Consider the following 22,126-nt stretch of genomic DNA (forward strand, 5'->3'; position numbering starts at 1 on the left):
ACACAAAAATGTTTTGCATTCCCACTCGCATAAAGATGAAAAGGTTTCAACGAACGAGACAAGTGAAGTGGGCGAATCAATGTGAAGATATATCTTCTCAGACATTTCACATAAACAGATACAGCATCAATTATAAACATGCATTAATTCTTTTATCCTTTTATTTATATATATATATATATATATATATATATATATATATATATATATATATATATATATATATATATATATATATATATATATATATATATATATATATATATATATATATATATATTTAGACTATAGGATTGCCATTATATTCCTCATTTTATTTGTAAAATAACCTCCAAAGTCCGAATGGTTCCCAATTTATTCTAAGAGCTCTTCATATTCAAACGTGGGTTTTAAAAATAAATATAATTCATCTATTTTTGTACACAAAACAAGCCACTCTTACATGAAAAATGCAATTTTAGGCACAAACTGGATATTACCGTATTTTCCGTACTATAAGTCACTCCGGAGTATAAGTAACACCAGCCCAAAAATGCATTTTAAAGTAGAAAAAAACACAGATAAGTCGCACTGGACTATAAGTCTAAATCTGAGACCAAGATATAATAACTTGCACAAACTCATATGACACAATCATAGCAGACTGTTTATCTCATAATTTCACAGTAATTCTTTCTCATATTTATTTATTTATTCCTTTCATAAAGCCTCATTGTCAAACTAATACTATGTTTTCATCCTGTATTTGTAGAATGTAGTCATTTTTATTGCATTTCTGAATCTATGAAATCATAGGAAAGTAGAATATTATGTTTTTAGCCTTCAAGATCTTATTGTAAAAAATGGTTTGCTGATTCTCTGAGTCACTAACATACTCTTAACACTTAACATACCTCATACATCAAATTGACCCAGGAACATCATCTCTGTTCCTCACAAATGAACATAACAGGAGGGTTAACAATGTATTTATTTCAATATAGTTCTAATATAAGTCGCTGCGGAGTATAAGTCGCACCCCTTGCCAAACTATGAAAAAAATGGCGACTTATAGTCCGGAAAATACGGTATTATGATTTTATTACAGAGGGGTCAGGTTGGTGAAGCTGAAGCAACTACAAAAAATTATTATTTTAATCATTATTTTGTCTTTAAATTTCAGGTCTTTTTGTCAATTTGTTTTTTGTCTCTCAACTACTGGTTGGTAGTTCAACACAGACATTATCCATCAATCCATTTATCCAGCTATCTGTATGACAGATTGACCTATCTTCAAAGTAGCTGTCACTTGTGATGGAGGACAGAAAAGACCAAGAGAAAAAAAAACCTCAAAAGATGAGGATAAAACGGTTGTCAACGAGTATGCCTCTGGAAAATAGTCTACCTGTCTAAACATGTTCCCCGCTGAAAATTGAAATGCAGTCACGCGTTGCATTTGTGGTGTCATCTGTTTAAACAACACACACTAAACATTTTTGACACAAAAATTAGCACTTCAATAACTACATTTATGTGTATGTGACATGTAGAATCGTTGTCTAGTCAGTGGCGTTTCAATAAGTGAAAAGCAGTTCCAGGGATGAATTCTCCTTCTGAACTGTGATCAATCTGCTGCTGACCTACTTCAAACAGAAAATTAGTTAAGTGGGAGATTAGTTAAACATGGTTTGCGGCGCCTTCCGTCCATGAAACCTGGGTTCAATTCCAGGCTGCTCCCTATTCCCTTCTCTGCTGCTGTGCCGGTCCCAAGCCCGGTTGGATTGAGAGGGTTGCGTCAGGAAGGGCATCGGGCGTAAAACATTGCCAAGTTAACCATGCGACTCATCCTCGAGGGAGGGTTGTTTCGCTGCGGCGACCCCTGATGGGAGAAGCCGAAAGTGAAAGACAATGAATAACTTTTCTAGGAAAAAGTAAAAAAATAATAAGAAGAAACATAACTCTTTTTCTTTTTTTGGAATCAACACAGACACATGTTCATACTGCAGATTTATTGGCAATTAAATGTCTCATTAGTTATGTGATTTTTTTTCTAAACAAAGACACCATAAATATATAACTAAAGTCACTCTTTTATTAAAAAAATAATCTTGTAAAAAAATTAGCTTGTAGACATTAAAAATGTAACGCTTCATTCAAATCAGGAAAACATTTGGAGTAATTCTTCTTTCAACATAGCTATAGTTTATCTAAGCCCAGTCCAGGATGTCGTGTTTCTAGTAATGCGTCTGCAGTACTGCTGTGACTGTACTCAGCACCACATCATGGAAATGTTTACAGTAAGGCCCTGCGCCTTGAAAGTAAATAGAGAAATACAACTAAGAGTTCAAGAAAAAACAAAGACTTTCATGTGAGAATTTAAACTTTTTTCTGTTTTTTTCCCCCTTAAGGCTTTAGTTAGGACACAGTGGACTTCAGTAGCATGTGTGTTTCATCCTATTGCTCCATGCGCTGACTCAGTAGAGCTCCCACTTGGTCAGAGTCTTTGAATGGACTGGAGAGGAAGCTGGATTCTAGCCAGGCTCGATACTGTAGATAAAAAGATAAGCACAATTATTTTTGAATGCATTGTTGGTGTACTTAACAACCAATTACATTAAATGTGCAAATGATAGTCATACTTTGATTTGACACACATTTATTATTATTATTATTATTATTATTATTATTATTATTATTATTATTATTATTATTATTATTATTATTATTATTATTATTATATTTATTGCATAGCTTTACAGGGGGCATTTATATAATGTAATCTTTGTTTTAAAACGTCAAATCTTCAGCAGTTCTGCTAGGTTAGTGTACAAAATAAGATATAACGTAATTTTTTTAATTTAAATTAACCTTTCACATGCCACAGTGCTACATTTCTTCTCTGTCTAGATCTTATTAAAGGTAATAATGAATGTTAAGTTAAAAAAATAAAAGTCTCTAGAAAGGACTTTGGACCTGGATTCAATATCTAATTATACTTATAATTATAATAATTGAATCTCATTTTAGCCATTAATGCAACATTTCCCAAAATGTCGAAACACATTTCGACATTGATCGATTGCTGAGTTTTTGTTCTATTTTTATATTATTAAGACTTAATGGGATTGTGCAAAAGCATAGATATTAGAAAATTATTATTAATAATAATATTCACCTTTAGTTTTATCAAAATGCACAAAAGCTTTGGACTTTGTTTTGACCACCGCATGAATTTAACAAACTTTCTATAATTGTCTAAGAATTAGCCACAGATTTGTGCAATCCCTAATTTTTGTTGAATTAAATGAAGTGAAAGTCATTTTTACAGTAATACATTCATCTTCCTAAAAATGTGTACTGTTGCATCAATCATAGTCAAAAAGCAATGCACTGACTGATAACATCAACATAGTCATTAAACCAAACCCTAAGGACCACAGAAAAGACCGTTCAGGGCAGCAATCCAACAACGTTACAAAGTAAACATTGCAGAATAGGTTCAAGTGTAAGACAGATATCTATACCAAAAGTAAAACCCGTTTGAAACGGGTTTACAGTAGTCAGCTTGGATAAGAGCTCCAGCTAGCAATCAAAGTGTAAAGATAGAAATGATTATCAGTACAAACACCACAAATCCTCTCATCATGAACACTGCATTTGTTTTACAGATATGCAAATATCTCATTGTGTTTTTTCCTCTTGAAATTCTTCCTTGATAATTTATTTTCATTTAGGAACAAAGCTTTGTCTGCCCTCCCCAGTGGGACTCACATGTCTTGTTTGGCTGGAAGACCAAACTGTTCACACACTAGCAAAAATTACAGATACAAAAAAAACAAAAAACAACAACAATTAATCTTAAATCCTAAAAAAGAAAAATCAGGGCAACCTTTACAAATGATGACCATTTTTTTTTCTCCATCTGTGTTGTGTGGCAAGATGCTGACAGTAAGGCTAAACACGTGATGAACAAAACCCCAGCTAATGCAATCCAAGCAAACCCCAGCAGTTCCCCTTCACGCACACCCAGTGCAAACACTGCTCCAATCCTTCGAAATTATGAACAGAAAACTCATGTTTTACTTCCAACAGATGATGGTTATTAGTGAATGGGTCTACCTTTGACTTTCATCTGTACGAAATTCACAACAAGTTGAAATTTGTTCTGGACTTAAAGCAAAAAGGAATATTCCGAATAGATTCCACGGTTAAATTTAAACATTAAGATATATTGGTGTATAGGCCTGTTAATGCCACTAAATGCTGCAAGTCTCCATATAATCTTTATTAAGAATCAGATTGTTTAATACACAATGCAATATTTAGGCAAATTGGGATTTAATGTCAGTTTTGCAACACCAGCAACAGAGCATCAAATCTTAGCTCTTATTGTTTTTTTACTAATATGTATAATGCATACTTGATGTATTAGTTTTATAAAATGTTTAATTGTCATAAAACAATCGCCCAAATTCTTTGATTCATTTGTTTATTTGGGTTTTTAATTGAAAAAGAAAAAGAAAAGAAACCCAAAAATACACACATTTTACTTTAGTCATGCATGAAAATATACATTTGAAAATACATAACATTTAACTAATTAATGAGCTTTTTGCTATTGATACACCTTTTTAATGCTGTTGTATTGAACCATTTTAGCTGAAAGCTACTGGTTTACGAGAAATGCTCCTTCGCTGCCAATTGCCTTTTGAAAGAAGAAAAAAACGGTTGCACAAAAAGCCTCGTGGAGATAAATGGATGCTTGAAATGCCTAACATTAGCAGGTGACGTGAGACCTCCAGGCAGAATTTGCCCTGTCAGGTTCAAATCCATCTACCAGTCCACAGAGCTTTAATTTGCATATAAGTCACCATGCCAAGAATGTTGAGCTTAAAAATATTTTACAAAATAATGTCTATCTTAAAAAAAAAACTGTCTGGAATGAGGAACGTTTTTGCTGTGCGTGAATAAACTCAAAAACACGTCGTCTTCTAGCAATGCTCAGTGATCATTTTTCTCTCAGTGTTAGACCCTCTCCAAAAGGCATTATGTATCTCGAATGGATGATGAGGGGAAGATAGACCTCAAAAAGTTAGGTGGACACAAATAAATCGACACTTAAAAACTTAGAAAAAAGATTGGTTAAACTGGTCAAGAGAATCTTACCTAATCTTCCCCAAGCCAATAAAAAAAAAACAACCCTATAGTAATGTTAAAAGTTTGCATCACAGCCTAAAATGGAAAAAAAATGATAAGGCTTCAAAAAACTGCCATTGAGTAATGGTATCAACTTTCATCTGTGAATGACTATAAGTGCTTCACAACTGTATTACTTTCTGTTTCATCTTCTTTTTTCTCCTTCTCATTTTCTTGTTTTCAAGTGTGAGCGTGTGAAAATGTGAATGCAGACGTGCTAAAGTGTGTCACAACGCTCCTCACAGTATTCAAATTTTATGACTTAACCTGTGCTACCTGCAGCAACACCTACGGCGAAAGGATGACAAAGGGGTGAATCATAGCCTTGATTTGGGTTAAACTCCAAGTTTCAGCAGCTAATAAATGTTAATGATAGACTGTTTGATGAAGAATGTAACTCTGACCACATTAAGAAAAAAGTGGACAAAGGTATCGAATATATATTTGGCTAATTTGATTAGTACTCTATCCATCAAATAATTATTCTGGCCAATAAAAGTCAGCCTTTACTGGAGTCCCCATGGCTGCTTTGTGTAATGCCAGCAGATTTGACACCCGTATTTGATTTGATTTTGATTTTATTGATTTATTTCAAGCATTGTAGTCAAAGCAATAAAGAATTTACACATATTTATCAAACTCATTACAGAAATAAATACAGTGATCATTAACTGAGGTATAAGTAGAGTTTGATTTATTGCTTGAAAAGGAGTGGGAAGAAGCAAGCTAATATAATCCCACCCCAACCATTTGACTTGGTTACCTCTCAAACTGCACTGTTCAGAGCAAATCATATGCTGAGAAACATCCCATTGATACATATTGCTGGTACCTCCTTATTACTCCACATCCATAGATTTTTGGATTTCTTGGGATTTGTGTTGTGACCCATGTTTTAAGATGGACCAGATGACCGTTCACATGAACCGAAATAAATAGGATATCTAGAGACACCCCTCACCCTTTGTCTGTTCATGATTATTTTAAGTAAATTAACTCAGCTGAGTGATGTTCATTTAACTTCTTCTTGCTGGCTTGTTCACTCCCTAAACCCACTGTTATGAACAAAGTTGTACATAGTTCACAGTAAGTCTCTGAAACTACATTTTTACCAAACAGATGTTTTACACTGGTTTTTGTGAAGCGTTGCGTGAATTTAAAAAAATGACTATTAAATTTACTCTGGCTAACATATACCTCTGACACTCGCGTCTCCTGGTACTCTTGCAGCTGGTCCCGGAAGCCAGGGTTGGGGTCAACGAAGGAACGCACAGACTTGACTGCAGACAAGCAATCCTCCCAAGTGTAGTGGGTGACGGTCATCAGGTAGGCCACTACCATGGTGGTGCTGCGGGATGCCCCTGCCAGGCTGAGGAGACAGATGTTGAAGGGATTTTAAAATTAGCTGCAGTCGCTAAGCACACCTCTTTTGTCTCCTAACAGATGCTTCAGTGTGTTGGTCTGCTTCCTGTTCCCTCACTGCTGCGGTTCCTAACTTGGTTCCTTTTGCCCTCTAACAGATTTTCCAGTGTTTTTGGGTTGGACTGTCTCTCAAATGGTTGCAGCAGTTGATCTGGTCGCACTTACTGAGTCCGATGCAGCAGTTTTTTCTTCTTCGAAATCTTCCAGTTTTCCTCTTCACTGTCCCCTTAGCTTAATCAGAATGGAGATTACAGCCAAAACTCTTTAGTATATGGCGTATGCTTGTATACTTTTTATGTTAAAGATTGTAATGCATTTGTTACTTATAAAATGCAATAAGGACAATCTGGACTGAACTGGACAATAACTGTCATTCATATTTAGCATGCTGCGATGGTTTAACCCATTTGAGTGGCACTTTGCATGCAAACTGGTGCTTTGAGTAAAAAAATAATTAATTAAATAACATTTAAAATTTCCACTCCAATGAAAATGGTGTTTTGGTTGTCTTTAACATGTTTTTGTGGTGTTTTTCTCATGATGGAGAATATAATTAAAGCATATTAAGATTAAAATTGAGCTTTGGAGTGTTTCTTTATTCAAATCATTATGAATTGGGTGGCAGTGGCATCTGGAAAAGCACAGATAAATCTAATTTATCTAATCCAGGAGCACACAAAAAAATGCAGTGAGATAAAAAGAGCATATTTGTTGCGTAAAGAAAACAATGGACGGGCTACAAGCTCCCTGCTCCACTCCATTCCAATGCATCCACTTGCAGACAAATAGATCCATGTACGTCTTTGTAATCCTCACTTGAGCTGGCATCTGCCTCAAAACTGTACGGCTGGATGGCTCGCTTATATTGCTCGCTGTTTATGTTGCATTACCAAATACCAATTTTGATAATATTAGGTTGATGGTGTGAGGGGCTATAAGTTAGCTGTAAAGACTATAAATAAGAAAACTCTCAGCAAATGGGAGGGAAGGGGGAGGGGAAGTGGGGTTGCTCCGCACCAACAGTACCACCCTCTGTAGATATTACGTCCTAGAAAACGGCACAGGTTTTTTGATTTTGGCTAAAAACAGCAGAATCATAATTAAAAGCTCACAGTGGGACTTTTAACATGAAAGCAGTCCCCTGCATTTGAATTTTATTCTGAAACGATTGCAAATGTATTCCTAGAAGGATTTTTTTTTCAGAGTGTGTTTTGAAAGACAAGCATTGTTTACACTTTTACAGACTTCAGAGAAGGTTTGAACCTAGAACCTACCAGTGAACCAGACAAGCTCCACCAGTCAAGCGGCATTCGTGAATGAAGCCAATGCACTCTTTGAAATGCTGTATTCTGAAAAAACACGCAAAACAATAGAATTTTTTTTTTAAAGATCAATCATCTGGATGACAGACAGACAGTTTCTAGTCTGCTGTATATGATGTTTGGGGGAAACATGTCTTTAAATCAAGAGAAACCCAAACTCCTCAGAAAAACAAGTTTTACACGATTCTCATAATAACACAGTAAAGCTAAAATAGGCTCATATAACAAGGATTTGAGAAAGAACACCTTGAACTGAAACTCCTGAGAAGAGGCCCTCGTACTGAAGTTCAAAGAAGCTTCTAAAGCTGTGATGACTTTCTGATCTGACTGTAGAAACTGGAGTTGGATCTCAGATACAAGAGCAACTGTTCCGCAAGGACTGACGCAGCTCTGATGAGGGTTTTTTTTTTAATTTAGAAAAAAAAAAATCTCTTGCTGTGGAGAGTTTTTTTTCCTCTACTCCAAGTTGTCATGTGACAAAAATGTTGGCTCTGCTCAAATAAGGAGTCTGTGGTAGACCAGAGTGCAGACAGCAGGGAGAGACAAGGGAAGTAATCTTTGTTTTTGTCATTCTGCTAAATTAACACTTTAATTCACTTAGTATCTAAAATTTGGAGACAGTCTGTTTGACTCAAAATGCAACTAAAACTTGTGTTCTGCAAACAAAAAGTTTCATACTGAACAAAAAGGGTTAAAACAGCTGCCGGTTAAGCATAGAAGACCCTCTTCAAAACAGCACAGGAAAGGGCAGATGCCCCTCAGATACTCTTATTAACTGTCAGGAAACACTGATAGTGTTTTGCACAATCAAGAAGCGCATGGTTGATCGCACCGTCTCCTGAGGAGCAGATGCTTGTTACTCAACAGCAGACAGAGTAACAGACAGGAGCCAAAATAGACCGGCTGCCACTTTTCTTTTTTCCCCTCCTTCCTGAGCCCCAATCTCCTTTTCAAAAGATGTCTCCTCAGCAGATCGTTCCGTCTTCCTGAAAGGGACGTTTCCTGCAGTCTTGTTCAGTATGCAAATATGTTAAGACAAAATCAGCAGACTAAATGAGCAAAAATTTGGACAAGTCAACTGACAAGTCAGAGCTGAAATGCTGCAGGATACTTGAAACAAAAGTTCTGGAATTTGATAGATTTGTATTAGTGTTTTTTTCTTATTATTTAAACAACTGTAATTTGTCCATTATAGTTTTACCAAAAAAACGACATAGTTCTAACTCAGCCATGGTTAACACCTTTATGGGCTAATGCAGGGGTTCTCAAAGTGCGGCCCGGGGTCCAATGGCAGCCTGCGGGAAGATTTTTTGTGGCCCTCAATACAAGAGAGCCAGAGCAGGTTCCTTTGAGGAAAAACGTCGTGTTGGCGAGGAGAAAAGGCGCTGTCAAGCTAAGTGGACAAATGCTTTCTTTGTCGTTCCTCATGGGCTGAATAAAGTCATGTGCCTGATTTGCAAGCAGGCAAATGCAATGCTCAAAAAAAAATCACTATAACTCGTCATTATGCTACAAATCATAAAAACGATGACAAATTGACGGGCGAGGAGCACAACAATAAACTCCAACAACTACAACGAGGCTATGCTGCACAGCAGATGTTTACAAAAATGGTTAAATCCAGTGAAGCTGTGACAGAAGCTACGTTGTGGATTTGGAAATGGCCCGGCGTAGCAAATCCTTCAGTGACGGGGAGTTTGCAAAAAGAATGTGTGCAGAAAGTAGCTGACATTGTTTGTCTAGAGCAAAAGAAAGTCTGTCAAATGATACAATTACTAGACGAGTTGAAGATCTGGACCGCAACCTCAGACCGCAACTGGGAAAACATCTGGAGGGCCTGGTTAACTGTACAAATGACACTTGGTCATTAATGTTTTTAAAAACAACTTTTTCTGGTTATCCATTTATTTCACCAAAACTGGCCCCCAGTCTAATGTCGAGTTCTTAATTTGGTCCTACGCTACAAAAACTTTGAGAACCTGAGGGCGAATGTGCACTGTGATTTTTCATGAGAAAACATCTACTCTACATTCACCCAACATTAAACACAGTAGTTAAACTTCCACCTCAGTGCAGTTCTGATCAAATAAATGTGTTTCTTGAAGTGTTTTATGTTAAAAATCAGGTCTGATCGCGCTGACACCCCCCCCCCCAGTTGACAGCAAGCGCAGTGGCGTGGCAGTTGGCCTCACCCTGACATCAGTCGAGCCTCTGATTGTGACATCGGGGGTTTATTAAAGCTCAGGGTGGTCGAGCCAGATGTCACTGGGAGGTTTCCTTCCTCTGCTGCCTGACGGAGGGACGCTCGATTGCGACACATGAGGTCAGACACCTCAAAGCCCGATCCAGCCAACAACTTGAGCTCAACCTATAAGTGACTTAATTTCATTGAGCTTTATTTTTGACGCGTATTTCGACTTTTTTTTAAGGAACTAAAACCACTTTTATTTGAACTTTCTGGAGCCTGAGAAGATGAACAGAAATGTCTACAGTTCCACAGGTGTCTGTGCAGGAGCCCCACCGCCCACAGAAGAGAACCAATCGAGTTAAGAGTCCTGCTCCTGCTTTATGTGGAATACAGTGCAGAGGAAACGTCTCCTTAGTAATGGGACTCATGTCTGATGCCCCTCTATCTTTTCTCATCAAATTATTCAAATAAGTTGGATATCAACTGGTGCCGCACACGGTCCGAAGCTCTGCATAAACAGCCATTAGCATGATGACTAATGGGTTGGCGGGCATTCTTTCCACACAGTCGGCATCCTGATGAACAATCTCTCAGTGAACAAGTTCAATCCCTTTCTCACGCAAACAGAACACAAACCTGATGGTAGAGTTTAGACCTCGTTTGTTTACTAAAAATCATCTGTCCTTCTTCAGATCGCTTTTCTGTAAGGGCTTCAACGGCAACATGCAATTAGAAGAGAATAAATGATAGGCTAAGGAAAATGAAATAGCTTTGATGCATCTTAGTAAAACCACATCCATATGTACTCACAGGTTCTGGCTGGAAGCATCAACTGCATGAATACAGAGGTACTTCTTGTCCTGCAAAACATTGATGAAAATGTGAAAATAATTGCAAGAATGTAAGTTTTTCATTAATTATGTCAAATGCATATTAACACATTAGGTAATGTCTTTAAATATAGTCCCAACAGAAGTCAGTGTTACACATTTAATAAAAGACTGTATGGACATAGATTTGGATTAAACCACTAAAATAAAAATCTCTGTATCCTCTATGATGAAATTAGATCCCTTAACTATTGTGCTGTCCTATGGGGTCAAGATGACCATTGACGTGTTCTCCCTACCATGACACAGGTGGAGTGGATTTCATGTAATCCATGGAAACCAGTGAGGTTTACAAATCATTGAAGAAAAAGGTTTAGCGCACTGTCTAGTGGGTCTAGATGACCCAACTCCCAATGTTAAAGTGCCTAGGACAGCACAAGGGTTAAAAACCTTCACTGCAGAAATAACATTGAACTCTTCAAACATGATTCACCACTGCCCTCTGCTGGCAAGTAGGCAAAACTGGATCTTTGAGAAATCCGTAAAAGCTGACTAACATTTTTCACCTAAAACAATATGATAAAAAACCTTTACAAAACAAATTCAAATGGTTTTGTTTACTAACCTCAAACACAGGTTGAGGATTGTTGTACACAGAGAGGATGTGAGTGATGCTATTTTCTGACAAACTTTCTCTGGTTTCTGCATCTGTGATGTAAAAAATCTTTATAATAATAATAATAAAAAATGTTGACACAAAATATGAACTTAAACAAGCAAACTAATGTGATATCTATTAATGTGATATGGGTGGTGATGCAATAAAACATTTACAGGAACAAAAGACTGGTATTCAAAGCAGAATTGATCCAACAATTAGTTCTAAATTGCATGAGTTAAGACTCGATATTTGAAAAGAAAAAATAATTTTGACCACTTTATTGAAAGCTGCTAAGGATTCTGCAACTGCTGTGTCTTTCATTTGCACTAAAAATAAATGATACAGCTGCTATTAAGATGGCTAAAGTTACAATGGAGTGAAAGTTACATTTACTGGGAAGAGGCTGTGTGTCGAGCCGCAGAAAGCCACTCCCTGTCTTTTGGGTTAGTTATTTGGATCTTTGCACAATAGAAACCACATTTGACAAAAGAAGAAACAGAAACTCTGCAACAATAACCAGTGATTCTCAGCCTGCCATAGGTTCTATATATATGTTAAGGGGAAAAAAACTCAATCCCCCACAATGCAAACCAACAAAGTGCACATCACTTTTTAATCTCATAAGAATGATGTTAAAAGATGATGATCTTTATTGCAATTATACATAAAATACAATAGTAATACTGTAACTTGCATTCATATAGAATCAATTCAATGCAAACATGGTAAATATGCCACAGTGTAGCCTTAAGTATAATATAAACATACATAACTGCAAAAAAAAGTGCATTTCTAATGACATTTATTGTCACACATGACCCTAAGCAGAGACATAAAGTCCTATAAGAACCAGGGCTGCACAACTCAATTTTCACAGTAAATCCATCCGTCATTTTAGAAAAATAAAAAAAAATAAAAAATGGTTTTACCTTTGATATTTCCGAGGTAGAGGCCATCGACCACCTGTGAAGCAGAAGAACCAGCCCAGATCAGGCTGGGTAGGATTTTAAGGCTTTAGGTCTGAGATTCTAACAGGCATACAAGGCCTACAAACAGGATTATCACATCTTAAATCCCTGCTCTGTTAACGTTCTAACAACCATCTGCAGTGTGGAAAATCTCCCAACGAGAGAAAGATTATTTAAGACAGGCTTTTGAGTGACAAATTATTTCTTTATAAATGAAGGCACAACAAATTCAGATCAATTACAGTATAGATTTACATTTCTTTAACTTACTAATTACAAGCCGATCTTTCACATTTTACTAACTAACCTTAGATGTAAAAACCTTTTTTTCAGGCTATCTAAAAATACGTATATGGCATTTTAATTGAGTAAGAGATAGAAAGTCCTGTAGCAGTAGGCACATATTTTGCCAACCTTTGGCAAAATTTTAGGGCTAACGGTTTTCATGACCCTTTTGGAACCTCGTGCAAATATAATATTTAATGTAAAAGAATTGTCATAATTTCACAACTAATTTTTTTTCAGAATGACTAACACCTTATAAAGCTATATCATGACTAAGGAGTTCAATTAATATTTTGTAAAAATAGAGCCAAAGTTAGACGACGAAATAAACTGTCTTGAAACCTGTGGCAGCAAAAGAAACTCTAAAAGTCGTCAAAGAATTCAAAAACAAAACATCTATAGACTGTAACGGAATTAATATCATGGTGATGAAAAAGGTCATTGATTCCATTGTTGACCCGCTAACCTACATTTGCAATTTATCCTTTCAAACAGGAACATTTCCACAAAAATGAAAAGAGCTAAAGTAATTCCATTACACAAATCAGGGGACAAACACCAACTAAAAAATTACAGACCAGTGTCTTTACTCTGCCAATTCTCCAAAATTTTTGAAAAAGTGTTCCTCACAAGGCTGAACAGTTTTTTTTGAGAAACATAAACTAAGGTCCAACAACCAATATGGTTTCAGAAAAAATAGATCAACATCCATGCCGATTACGCAACTAAGGGAAAAAACAATAAATGGCACAGAAAATAAAGAGTTCACAGTATGAGTGTCCATCAGTCTGAAAAAGGCTTTTGACACTACTGATCACAACATTTTAGGAAAGAAACTAGAAAGATATGGAACACATCCCTGCTAAATTTAAGCTAAGGTCAATATTAGGCCCAACATTGTTCATCCTATATCTAAATGAAATACACATGGTGTCAAATACACTCAATTACTTTTTATATGCCGATGACACAAGTATGGTATGTACAGGGGAGAATCTCAGTGAAGTAGTATGATTCATATTTATTACACAATTACTGGTATGAAGCCCATTGAGATGACTATTGTAAATTTTGGGCAATATAAATAAAGAATTGAATTCTTCTTCCTCTTTCAGCTCCTCCCATCAGGGGTTGCCACAGCGAAACAACCTCTCTGTTGAGGAGGATTCGCATGGTTAATTTGGCAATGTTTTACGCCGGATGCCCTTCCTGACGCAACCCTCTCAATTTATCCGGGCTTGGGACCGGCACAGAAGGGAATAAGGAGCAGCCCGGATTCAAACCCTGGTTTCACAGACGGAAGGCGCCGAAAAACCAGCACGAGCTAAACCGGCTCCCCACAAATAAAATTGAATTGAATTAAAGTAGTAAAAATGGTAAATACAGAATTGGGGAAACTCAAACAATGGTTTGACAAAAATAAACTCCCACTCAATGTTGACAAAACTAAATTCATGATTTTTGGAAATCTCCACATTCCTGCAGACGTAGAAATAAAAGTTGCTATTGATAATCATGTTTTGGAAAGAGTGACTGAAATTTTGGACCACAAAATAAGCTGGAAGCCACAAATAAGTCAGAGCTACACTCATTCACAGAGCACATTCACTAATATATTTATCAATAATACTACCATATTTACAGTACAGCGTAGAAGTTTGGGGAAATACTTATAAAACAAATCTACAGTCTTTCTATATCTTAAAATACATATCTATTGGAATAGTTCATTGTGTGGATTATGGGATACATACAAATGCACTATTGGTAAAGTCGGCTTTATTGAAGTTATGGGAACTAGTGAAACTTAAAACGGCACTCATCATCTTTGAAGCCAAAAATAACTTACTTCCAGTAAACATACAAGAAATGTTCAAGGACAGAGACACAAAAACACACACAAAATAACATGCAATAGATTCTAGGTTACTTAAAGATAATATAAAGTCCCACTCCAATCATCCTTTGATCTATTCTAAAGGCATTCCCAGTGGTCTTTTCATTATAATTATGTTGATTCTAGCCACACACAAAAAAAAAGAAAGAAAAGTGTCATTCTCTAGGACATAGTTTCTGCAGAGCAGCATCCATCTGTTTATTCCCTCTACCGCTAGCCTACGGCCTCTGAAAACCCCAAGTTAACATTCCCAGTTCAACAAAAATGGCGAGCAATGTTGGAGCTTGTGGCCAGCCGACTGTGACACCCACCTCACAGCTACAAACTTTTTCAAATAGTATTTTTTCTTTTGCTCCTAATTCAGAACTATTTGAATATAAAAATAATCAGAAATGCAATTTTAATCTTTAATTCTTTTATAGATATCCTCAATCATGAGAAAAATACCACAAGAACATGTTAAAATACAGAAAACAACATTTTCTTTGGAGTGGGTCTTTAAAACAAACAATGAATTGAAATGAGTTTTTTTTAGTATTGAATTGCAAAATGAATTTTTATTTGAATTCTGGTACCAGCACAAAAACTGCGGCGCCTGCATGCACTTTTAATTGAACATAATCTCACATGCCAGCTCAAAGAAAAATTGATGTGTAAATAGTCTGTTCCAAAAAACTTTTGGCCACGCATCCACCTCATGTAGCACCCTTGAAGGAGTCGCAGTAAAAACAAAACCCCTCAAAGACATTTTAATTGGTTAAACAGTTTTTATTGTACACAAGGACCATAGGAGGAAGTGGTCTTCCAAAAAGCACAGATTGGGGTAAAATGAACAAATGGAAAATAAACATATGTATGTTCATATCTTTGAGATCTGCCTGTCTTGTCAAAGTACGTTTTATTGATTTAAGCCTTCTCTTCGTTACTTTTTCCATTGTTTGTTTTCGTAATCCCACTTGGCAGAGAAGCCCTCAACTGGATTCATTCTCATGTCCAGCATGCGCTGAAGCTCCTGCTGCTTGTACTCAGGATCCAATGTGTGAGGGACAGGTCCATACACTGACAGGAGAACAGAAATTAATAAAAAACCAAAGTTTCACCACAGGAGGAAATTAGAACACTACATTCTCTTGATCTTTGTCTTACCATATTTTCTCTGCCACAGTACAACCAGGCCAGTCAAACCAACAAAGAACATAATCCCTCCAACAACGGACTTCCACTCCCCCGTCCCCTGGTTCATCTCGGCAAAACTTTGTTTAAAGCTGAGGTGGTACACTGAGAAAAAAAAAGAAAAGTTTTTTGTTTTCTATGTACATATGTTATATGAGGACAGATTTAGTCTAAACACTCTCCAAAGGGGTAAAACAACAAAGCTTTATGCCATCCAGTCCTTACATGCAACCTTCTCAGCATTGGAGAGAGCTGCCCACGAACCCTTCTCCTTCTCCTTCAGGGCCTTCTGCTCTGGGGTCAGGGTCTGGACATAAGCGATCTCAGGAAGGGGGGTCTCCCGTCTGTCAAAGTATGCAGGCAGAGTGTAGTCCTCCACCTTAGCGACACCTGGATTTGGAATACAAATTTATTAAAGCTTCTGAATTAAACAGTTTTGTTGTCATGACACCTTAAGTTAAGTAAACAGGAATTGAAAGGGGGGCCGTTCTTTTTTGACCAGGGGATGGTGCTAAAACCAGCTGTAAGGTGGTTCAACTCTAGAATAATTAGATCAAATAAAAAGGCCACTGTCATTAAACATAGGTTATTATAAAATATGCCTTAAATAACTGGTGAGGACTTAAACAAATAAAGAAATTATTCTACAGATATCAGCATTTGTCCTATTTTTCCAGAGGAAGTAATGTTTTAACAGACCAATATATAATCAAAATGATTTACTGAAGAATTGGGAAGGAAAGCCTAGAATTGAATGCATGTCAGTCACAGCAGAGAACACAAACAGCTGTGGATTCCCACCGTAATGCATAAACCAGCACAGTAGGAAACTGTACAGGGCAAAGGTCGTTTGTGACTGTTGCAGGGCAGAGCAGGAAATAATTTTCATTTAGCAACAAAACCAGCTGATCCTCTATTTGTAACGTTTTTATCCCCCTGGTCAAGTGCAGCAAGGTGTTAGTTACTTAAAATCATAAACAAAAATTATTTAAAAAAAAGAAGAAGAAAGAAAATCATCGGTCAAATTGGTTTATTTGTCCAAATCTTACTCTAACTCTGCAGGATGAAATTATGTCAGCACAAAAAAGTACTTAAAAGATAAAGAAACTTGCATTCAAAAACAAAAGAGAGAGAGAGGGCTACCGTCCCTTTTTTTTAAATTTAGCATTCAAGTTATTTATTTATTGGAAATACAGACATATGTATTTTTTTTTTTTTTTACATGGGATAAAACTTAGTTACCATGTCCTCCACGCACGCAGACTGACGTGGAGATGGCGCGTTTGCCAATCAGGCTGAAGGCCCTTGTTGCAAGCATTCTGTTGAATCAAAAATAATTTGATTATGCATTTCCTTATTTGTTGAGAAAAACAGAAAACGTCCATAATATACTTGACATTATGCCCCATAATGTTAAAGGTTAATAACTACAGACACTTATTATATTAGACTGGAGTTTTTTGTTAACTAAAACTTTCCCAGACTTCTATTACCACCAAACATGTATAAAAGCGTACTAAACAGATAGTTTTGAGACCACATGAGTCATTACAGATATAATTAAGTGACATGTTTCGAAAAATAACATTAACCTATTATCTTCAGGCTAGGCTAATGTTAGCGCTAGCTACTCACACAAGGTCACAAAGTCCGGTGAAAAATATAACCACTAAATTACAGATTTGCAACAATTTACACAAAATTGCCTTCATTTATACACATTCATTTCAGAAAACGACCTCGCAACAGACTAATGGACAGCTTTCTTCGTGAGGTTTTTATGTTTTTCTCTAGTATTTGCGTTAGCTGCCGGTGTTTTAGCTTTTAAGCTATGCTATATATGACACAGTGACCGAATGCATTTCTGAAAGAAATCGTCCATTTCAGCTATAGTGTTGCTTAACAATCCAATATTTACGGTGCAAAAACAAACAAAAATGTAAAACCGCGAAGAATATGATTGTGGTTTGAATTATATTGCGAAATGAAAAAAGTTCCACCTGCAATCTCTTCCGTGCCGCTGTCCGCCGACGGTCTGAAGGGAAGTGGGGCACAGACCGGAAATACGTAAAGCGCGTTGGGAACTAACCTGGCTTACGTTAATTTTTTACGACTCGAAGCACGCTTAGCTTTTCTGCTGGACGTGGAGTTACTATTTTAACAAGAAAAAAATCTGTTTAAGTTTTGATAGTTGCATATAGTGAATGAACTCGATAGATGTTATTGCTTAAACTCTGTATTTTGATAGAAAGTCGACAGCTTGGTGTTGATATCCACTTTTCTCCGGGTATGATAAGTAACGACGGCTAGCGACAGCAGTTCTAACCTTCTTCGGACTAGCCTCTCCGCCACTCACAAAAGAACTTTTAGTCCAGTAGTTTGTTTTTTTACCAGAAACAATGCCAATTCAACTCACAAGCCAAGCGTATTGTAAAATGCTCCTACACGCTGCGAAATATCCCAACTGCGCCGTGAATGGGTTGCTGGTGGCAGAAAAAACCAAGGACAGGAAGAAAGACAGTGAGCCGGTCCTGTGCGTGGACTGTCTGCCTCTGTTCCACGGCACTCTGGCTCTGGCTCCAATGCTAGAAGTAGCCTTAACTCTGGTGAGTATTTTTCAAGTACATCATGTGGCCCCTGCATTCAGAGTAGATATATTACGATACAGCAATGCAGGGACACAACGTTTGTGGATTTTATTATCAAATTACAGTGAAATGTGTTATTTGTTGTTTGAATCAAGTTGGTATTTCAAAATATTGGAGTTTTAATTTTAATACTACTGATGTGTTTAAAAAATGTTATTCATTTTCGGTTTTTAATGTGAAAAATATGAGTTTTAAAAAAATACAAAAATGTTGTAATAATTTTTCTGTACAGTAGAACATGTGAAATAAATGTTCCCCAAAAAGCTTCAGCATATTCCTCTAAAACCCAGAATAAAGTGACATTATCACCCATTTTGCTTAGTATAGGACAACGCTTCCTAAATGACTGCATTGGTTTTTTAATATACATTTCATAACAATTGTTAGGGGAAAAGATTGTGTTCATAAATAAAGGTTTAATTAGAGAAGAATGCTTACTTAAGTATATCTCATTCATGGGAATGTAGCTGAACTCATTTTGAATGACTTTTTTTGTGCATTTTATGAACCCTTGTTAGTTACTTTGGATTGGAAAATTACCTGTCATTTAATAGAAACCACTGTTATTCAGATTTGATTTGTATGTTCAAGTGCAAAAACCAAAAGCCTTACATATTTTCAAATATAGTTGGTTGTGAACGCCTCCATCCACATTTTGGCAGGCATCTCCTGAAAAGGCCTGCAAGTTCTTTTTAATGTCTGTATACTTATAAAATAATGTTGACTCACCAGTGTTACCTTATTTGTGAAACCAATGCTGAAGTAATTGTTTACAAAACGCTCTACATCTTTCATACTGATAGAAGTTCATTTTTCTTGTATTTTTTTAGTAAACAGTCCTTTGCTTCATAAATTTATGACTCTAATCTCAGAAATTCTCAACCTATATCTTATGAAATTATAACTTTTAATTGTAAAACATTAACTCTTTTACTTGTATTTCTATCAGTGCATTCTTCCTCATATTTTTATTCTTAAAATTAGGGATTTTCTTTTCTCATAATTTTACAACTTTACTCTCAAAAATGTAATGTTTTTTTATTTTTATGGGTTCCTAATACTCAATCGTAAATCTGTGTTTACACAACAAAAAGATTAGGTTAGATTAGATTTCTTTGTTGTAAATAACAATGTTCTGACTTTAATCTTGTTTTTTTTTCTTTATTATTCACATCACAGATTGACACTTGGTGCAAAGAAAATAACTATATAATTGCTGGATATTATCAAGCCAACGAACGCAAAAAGGATTCAAGGTACAGATATGCAGACCGGCCAGCGCCACAGTTTCAGTGATAACCTCGTCCGCACAGCACCCTGCTTACGTTCCCTGTCCCATCTCTCCTGCAGACCCAATCAAGTTGCGGAAAAAGTGGCGGCCAGAATTTCTGAGAACTTCAGTGATGCAGCCATTGTTATGGTAACAATGACCAATTTAGCCGGCATTTAATATTGTTGTTCGGGGCAAATTATAGAATTGTGCAGAGAAAATCAGTAGACCTTTGCTGATGGTGCTTAACTTGACAGGACATGTTTAAACTAAATGCTTATTTTTTATTTCAGAATTGCAGCTTTTTGTTCCCACATAATCATTCTTTCCATTTTCACAGATAGACAACAGCAGGTTAACAATGAGCTGCTTTGAACCAATTGTGATCATTTATGATCATCATGAAAACAAGTGGAAAAGCAGAGATGTCACCTTGTGAGTACTTGAGGCTACGTGTGTCCGCATCTCGTGTGTTAACCGTAATAAGCTCAAGCTCAAACGCCCATCTAGATGAAAGAAAATGAAACGTCAGGTAATACTGTTGTGTGCGTTTCAGGGATTCTTTTGAGGACTGGAGTGAAGCGCAGAAGATCACATCTGCTCTGCTTGAGGGCAGGTCCTACGAAAACCTGATTGACTTTGACAATCACTTGGATGATCTAAGGAACGACTGGACTAACCCTATGATTAACAAATCTGTGCTGGACCTGTGCTAGACCTCAAGTCTTTCTCCCATGAGCACAGAGTAAAACTGCTTCCTGTTGAGCAGTTTCCATCCAAAGTCTCAGGCACTGAAGGAAGCACTGATGAGTCGGCCCAGAGCCTCTGAAATGCAGGTTCCTCGTGAGAACCGTTTGCCTGTGGTCACCTTTAGAAGGTGATCTTGAGATCATAACGGAGGTCACCTTATGAATGATTTATTTTTCTTCTAATGTTTTTTTTTTTTTACTAGATTAAAATATATAAATTCTATACCATTTGATTGTCTTAAATCCCTAATGAGTAGCCATACAGTCTGGTGTTTCTAAATTATTTGAATAATATTAGTTATTGTGTGAATTATCTTCGAGAAGATGTTAAGCCCCTGAAAAAAGTCATTTTAGGATGAAGCAAAAATTGCATGAAGTAATGAAGTTTGAATAGAGGTTCATTTGTTAAAATGTCTCAACAGTAATGTTTTCTATCAGACGAGTAAATGTAGTAAAACAAAATCATGTGTACTTTTTTACAGAACTGATAATAAAAGTAGGCTTTGGATTTTCTAAAACATCTTTTGTATTTACAGTTGGAGCAAAGCAGAGATTAAACATTTGACTGTAAAATCTGTTTTACATTAAAGAACTGAATGTAAAATGAAAGTTACTTGAAAGAAAATTGTTGTCGTATTTGATTTGTCTTTAGTGAAAGAGTTTTGCCTTGATGAGCAAATGCATTCGAAAGCAAAACTGATTCTAAGATCGGGGTTTAGCTTTTAGTCAACGCCTTTTGAAATTAGTTAACTGCCTTAATTTGATGTGCCTCTGGGTCTTTCCAGAGATACTTGTAGCAAAGACTGTCAAACCAAAAAAAAAAGGATAAAATTACTTTGAATATGGAAGGAGGATTAATGACAGCCATGGAGCTAAACAAAGAGGAAGAGGATCCTCTGAGGAATTTTAAAATGCAATCCTTTAACCCTTGTGCTATCCTAGGCACTTTAACGTTGAGAGTTGGGTCATCTAGACCCATTAGACAGTGCGCTGAACCTTTTTTCTTCAATGATTTGTGATCTTCACTGGTGTCCATGGATTACATGAAATCTTTTCACCTTTATCCACCTTTGTCATGGTAGGGAGAACACATCAAAGTAAGGGTGGGGTCATCTAAGATAGCACAAGGGTTAAAGAATGTCATTAAAGCTTAACACTATAAAGAAAAAATAATAGGAATAGTGTTTTTTTTCTTTCCAAAACAGTGGGATGCAACATTTCTTGGTATCCTAAATACTCTGATAATGAGTTGAAAAGTTTCTATTCTAGTGATGAGACAAAACTCCACTTTTGGTTCATGTCTGAAGGTAAATACAGTCTTATTTTTTTAAATATGAAATAATTTTTTTTTAGATTTGTGTGTATACTTTGAAATTATCGAGGGGGGGGTCATTTTATGCTATTAAAAGTCCATTTTATTTTTTCATAACTAAACAAAGTAATACCACGTTTTTAAAATAGTCTGTAAACTGAAACAATGTATTTTGAATGTTTAAGGTATGATGGAAAATGTCTACAAATATAATATTTTGATCTCA

The 22,126-nt window shown here is 36.2% G+C and overlaps 3 protein-coding genes across 4 annotated transcripts; 1 reads left to right on the forward strand and 2 right to left on the reverse strand.

Annotated features, from left to right (window-relative positions):
* Positions 1-1,973: 1,973 nt before the first annotated feature.
* On the reverse strand, positions 1,974-14,024 carry LOC101160226 (dual specificity protein phosphatase 22-A). Its single transcript, XM_023951106.1, has 7 exons — positions 13,987-14,024; positions 12,528-12,610; positions 11,563-11,645; positions 10,918-10,967; positions 7,872-7,946; positions 6,373-6,544; positions 1,974-2,526 (listed from the first exon to the last, which is right to left on the reverse strand). The coding sequence occupies exons 1-7, from the start codon at positions 14,022-14,024 to the stop codon at positions 2,434-2,436; spliced, it is 594 nt and encodes a 197-aa protein (XP_023806874.1). The 3' UTR covers positions 1,974-2,433.
* Positions 14,025-15,495: 1,471 nt separating this feature from the next.
* Positions 15,496-18,484, reverse strand: LOC101171816. 2 transcript variants are annotated; one of them, XM_004067218.1, is made up of 5 exons: positions 18,338-18,484; positions 17,164-17,240; positions 16,147-16,311; positions 15,895-16,026; positions 15,496-15,807 (listed from the first exon to the last, which is right to left on the reverse strand). In XM_004067218.1, the coding sequence occupies exons 2-5, from the start codon at positions 17,237-17,239 to the stop codon at positions 15,671-15,673; spliced, it is 510 nt and encodes a 169-aa protein (XP_004067266.1). In that variant the 5' UTR covers position 17,240; positions 18,338-18,484; the 3' UTR covers positions 15,496-15,670. The 2 variants fall into 2 exon arrangements, with proteins under 2 accessions (XP_004067266.1, XP_004067265.1); XM_004067217.4 differs by lacking the exon at positions 18,338-18,484 and adding an exon at positions 17,922-18,028.
* On the forward strand, positions 18,017-21,213 carry emc8 (ER membrane protein complex subunit 8). The gene is made up of 5 exons (XM_004067219.3): positions 18,017-18,527; positions 19,749-19,825; positions 19,920-19,989; positions 20,180-20,274; positions 20,396-21,213. Exons 1-5 carry the CDS (start codon positions 18,321-18,323, stop codon positions 20,553-20,555), a joined length of 609 nt encoding a protein of 202 aa, XP_004067267.1. The 5' UTR covers positions 18,017-18,320; the 3' UTR covers positions 20,556-21,213.
* The last annotated feature ends 913 nt before the right edge of the window (positions 21,214-22,126 follow it).

Source organism: Oryzias latipes, chromosome 3, assembly GCF_002234675.1.
Source record: "Oryzias latipes chromosome 3, ASM223467v1".
Classification (NCBI taxonomy): Eukaryota; Metazoa; Chordata; class Actinopteri; order Beloniformes; family Adrianichthyidae; genus Oryzias; species Oryzias latipes.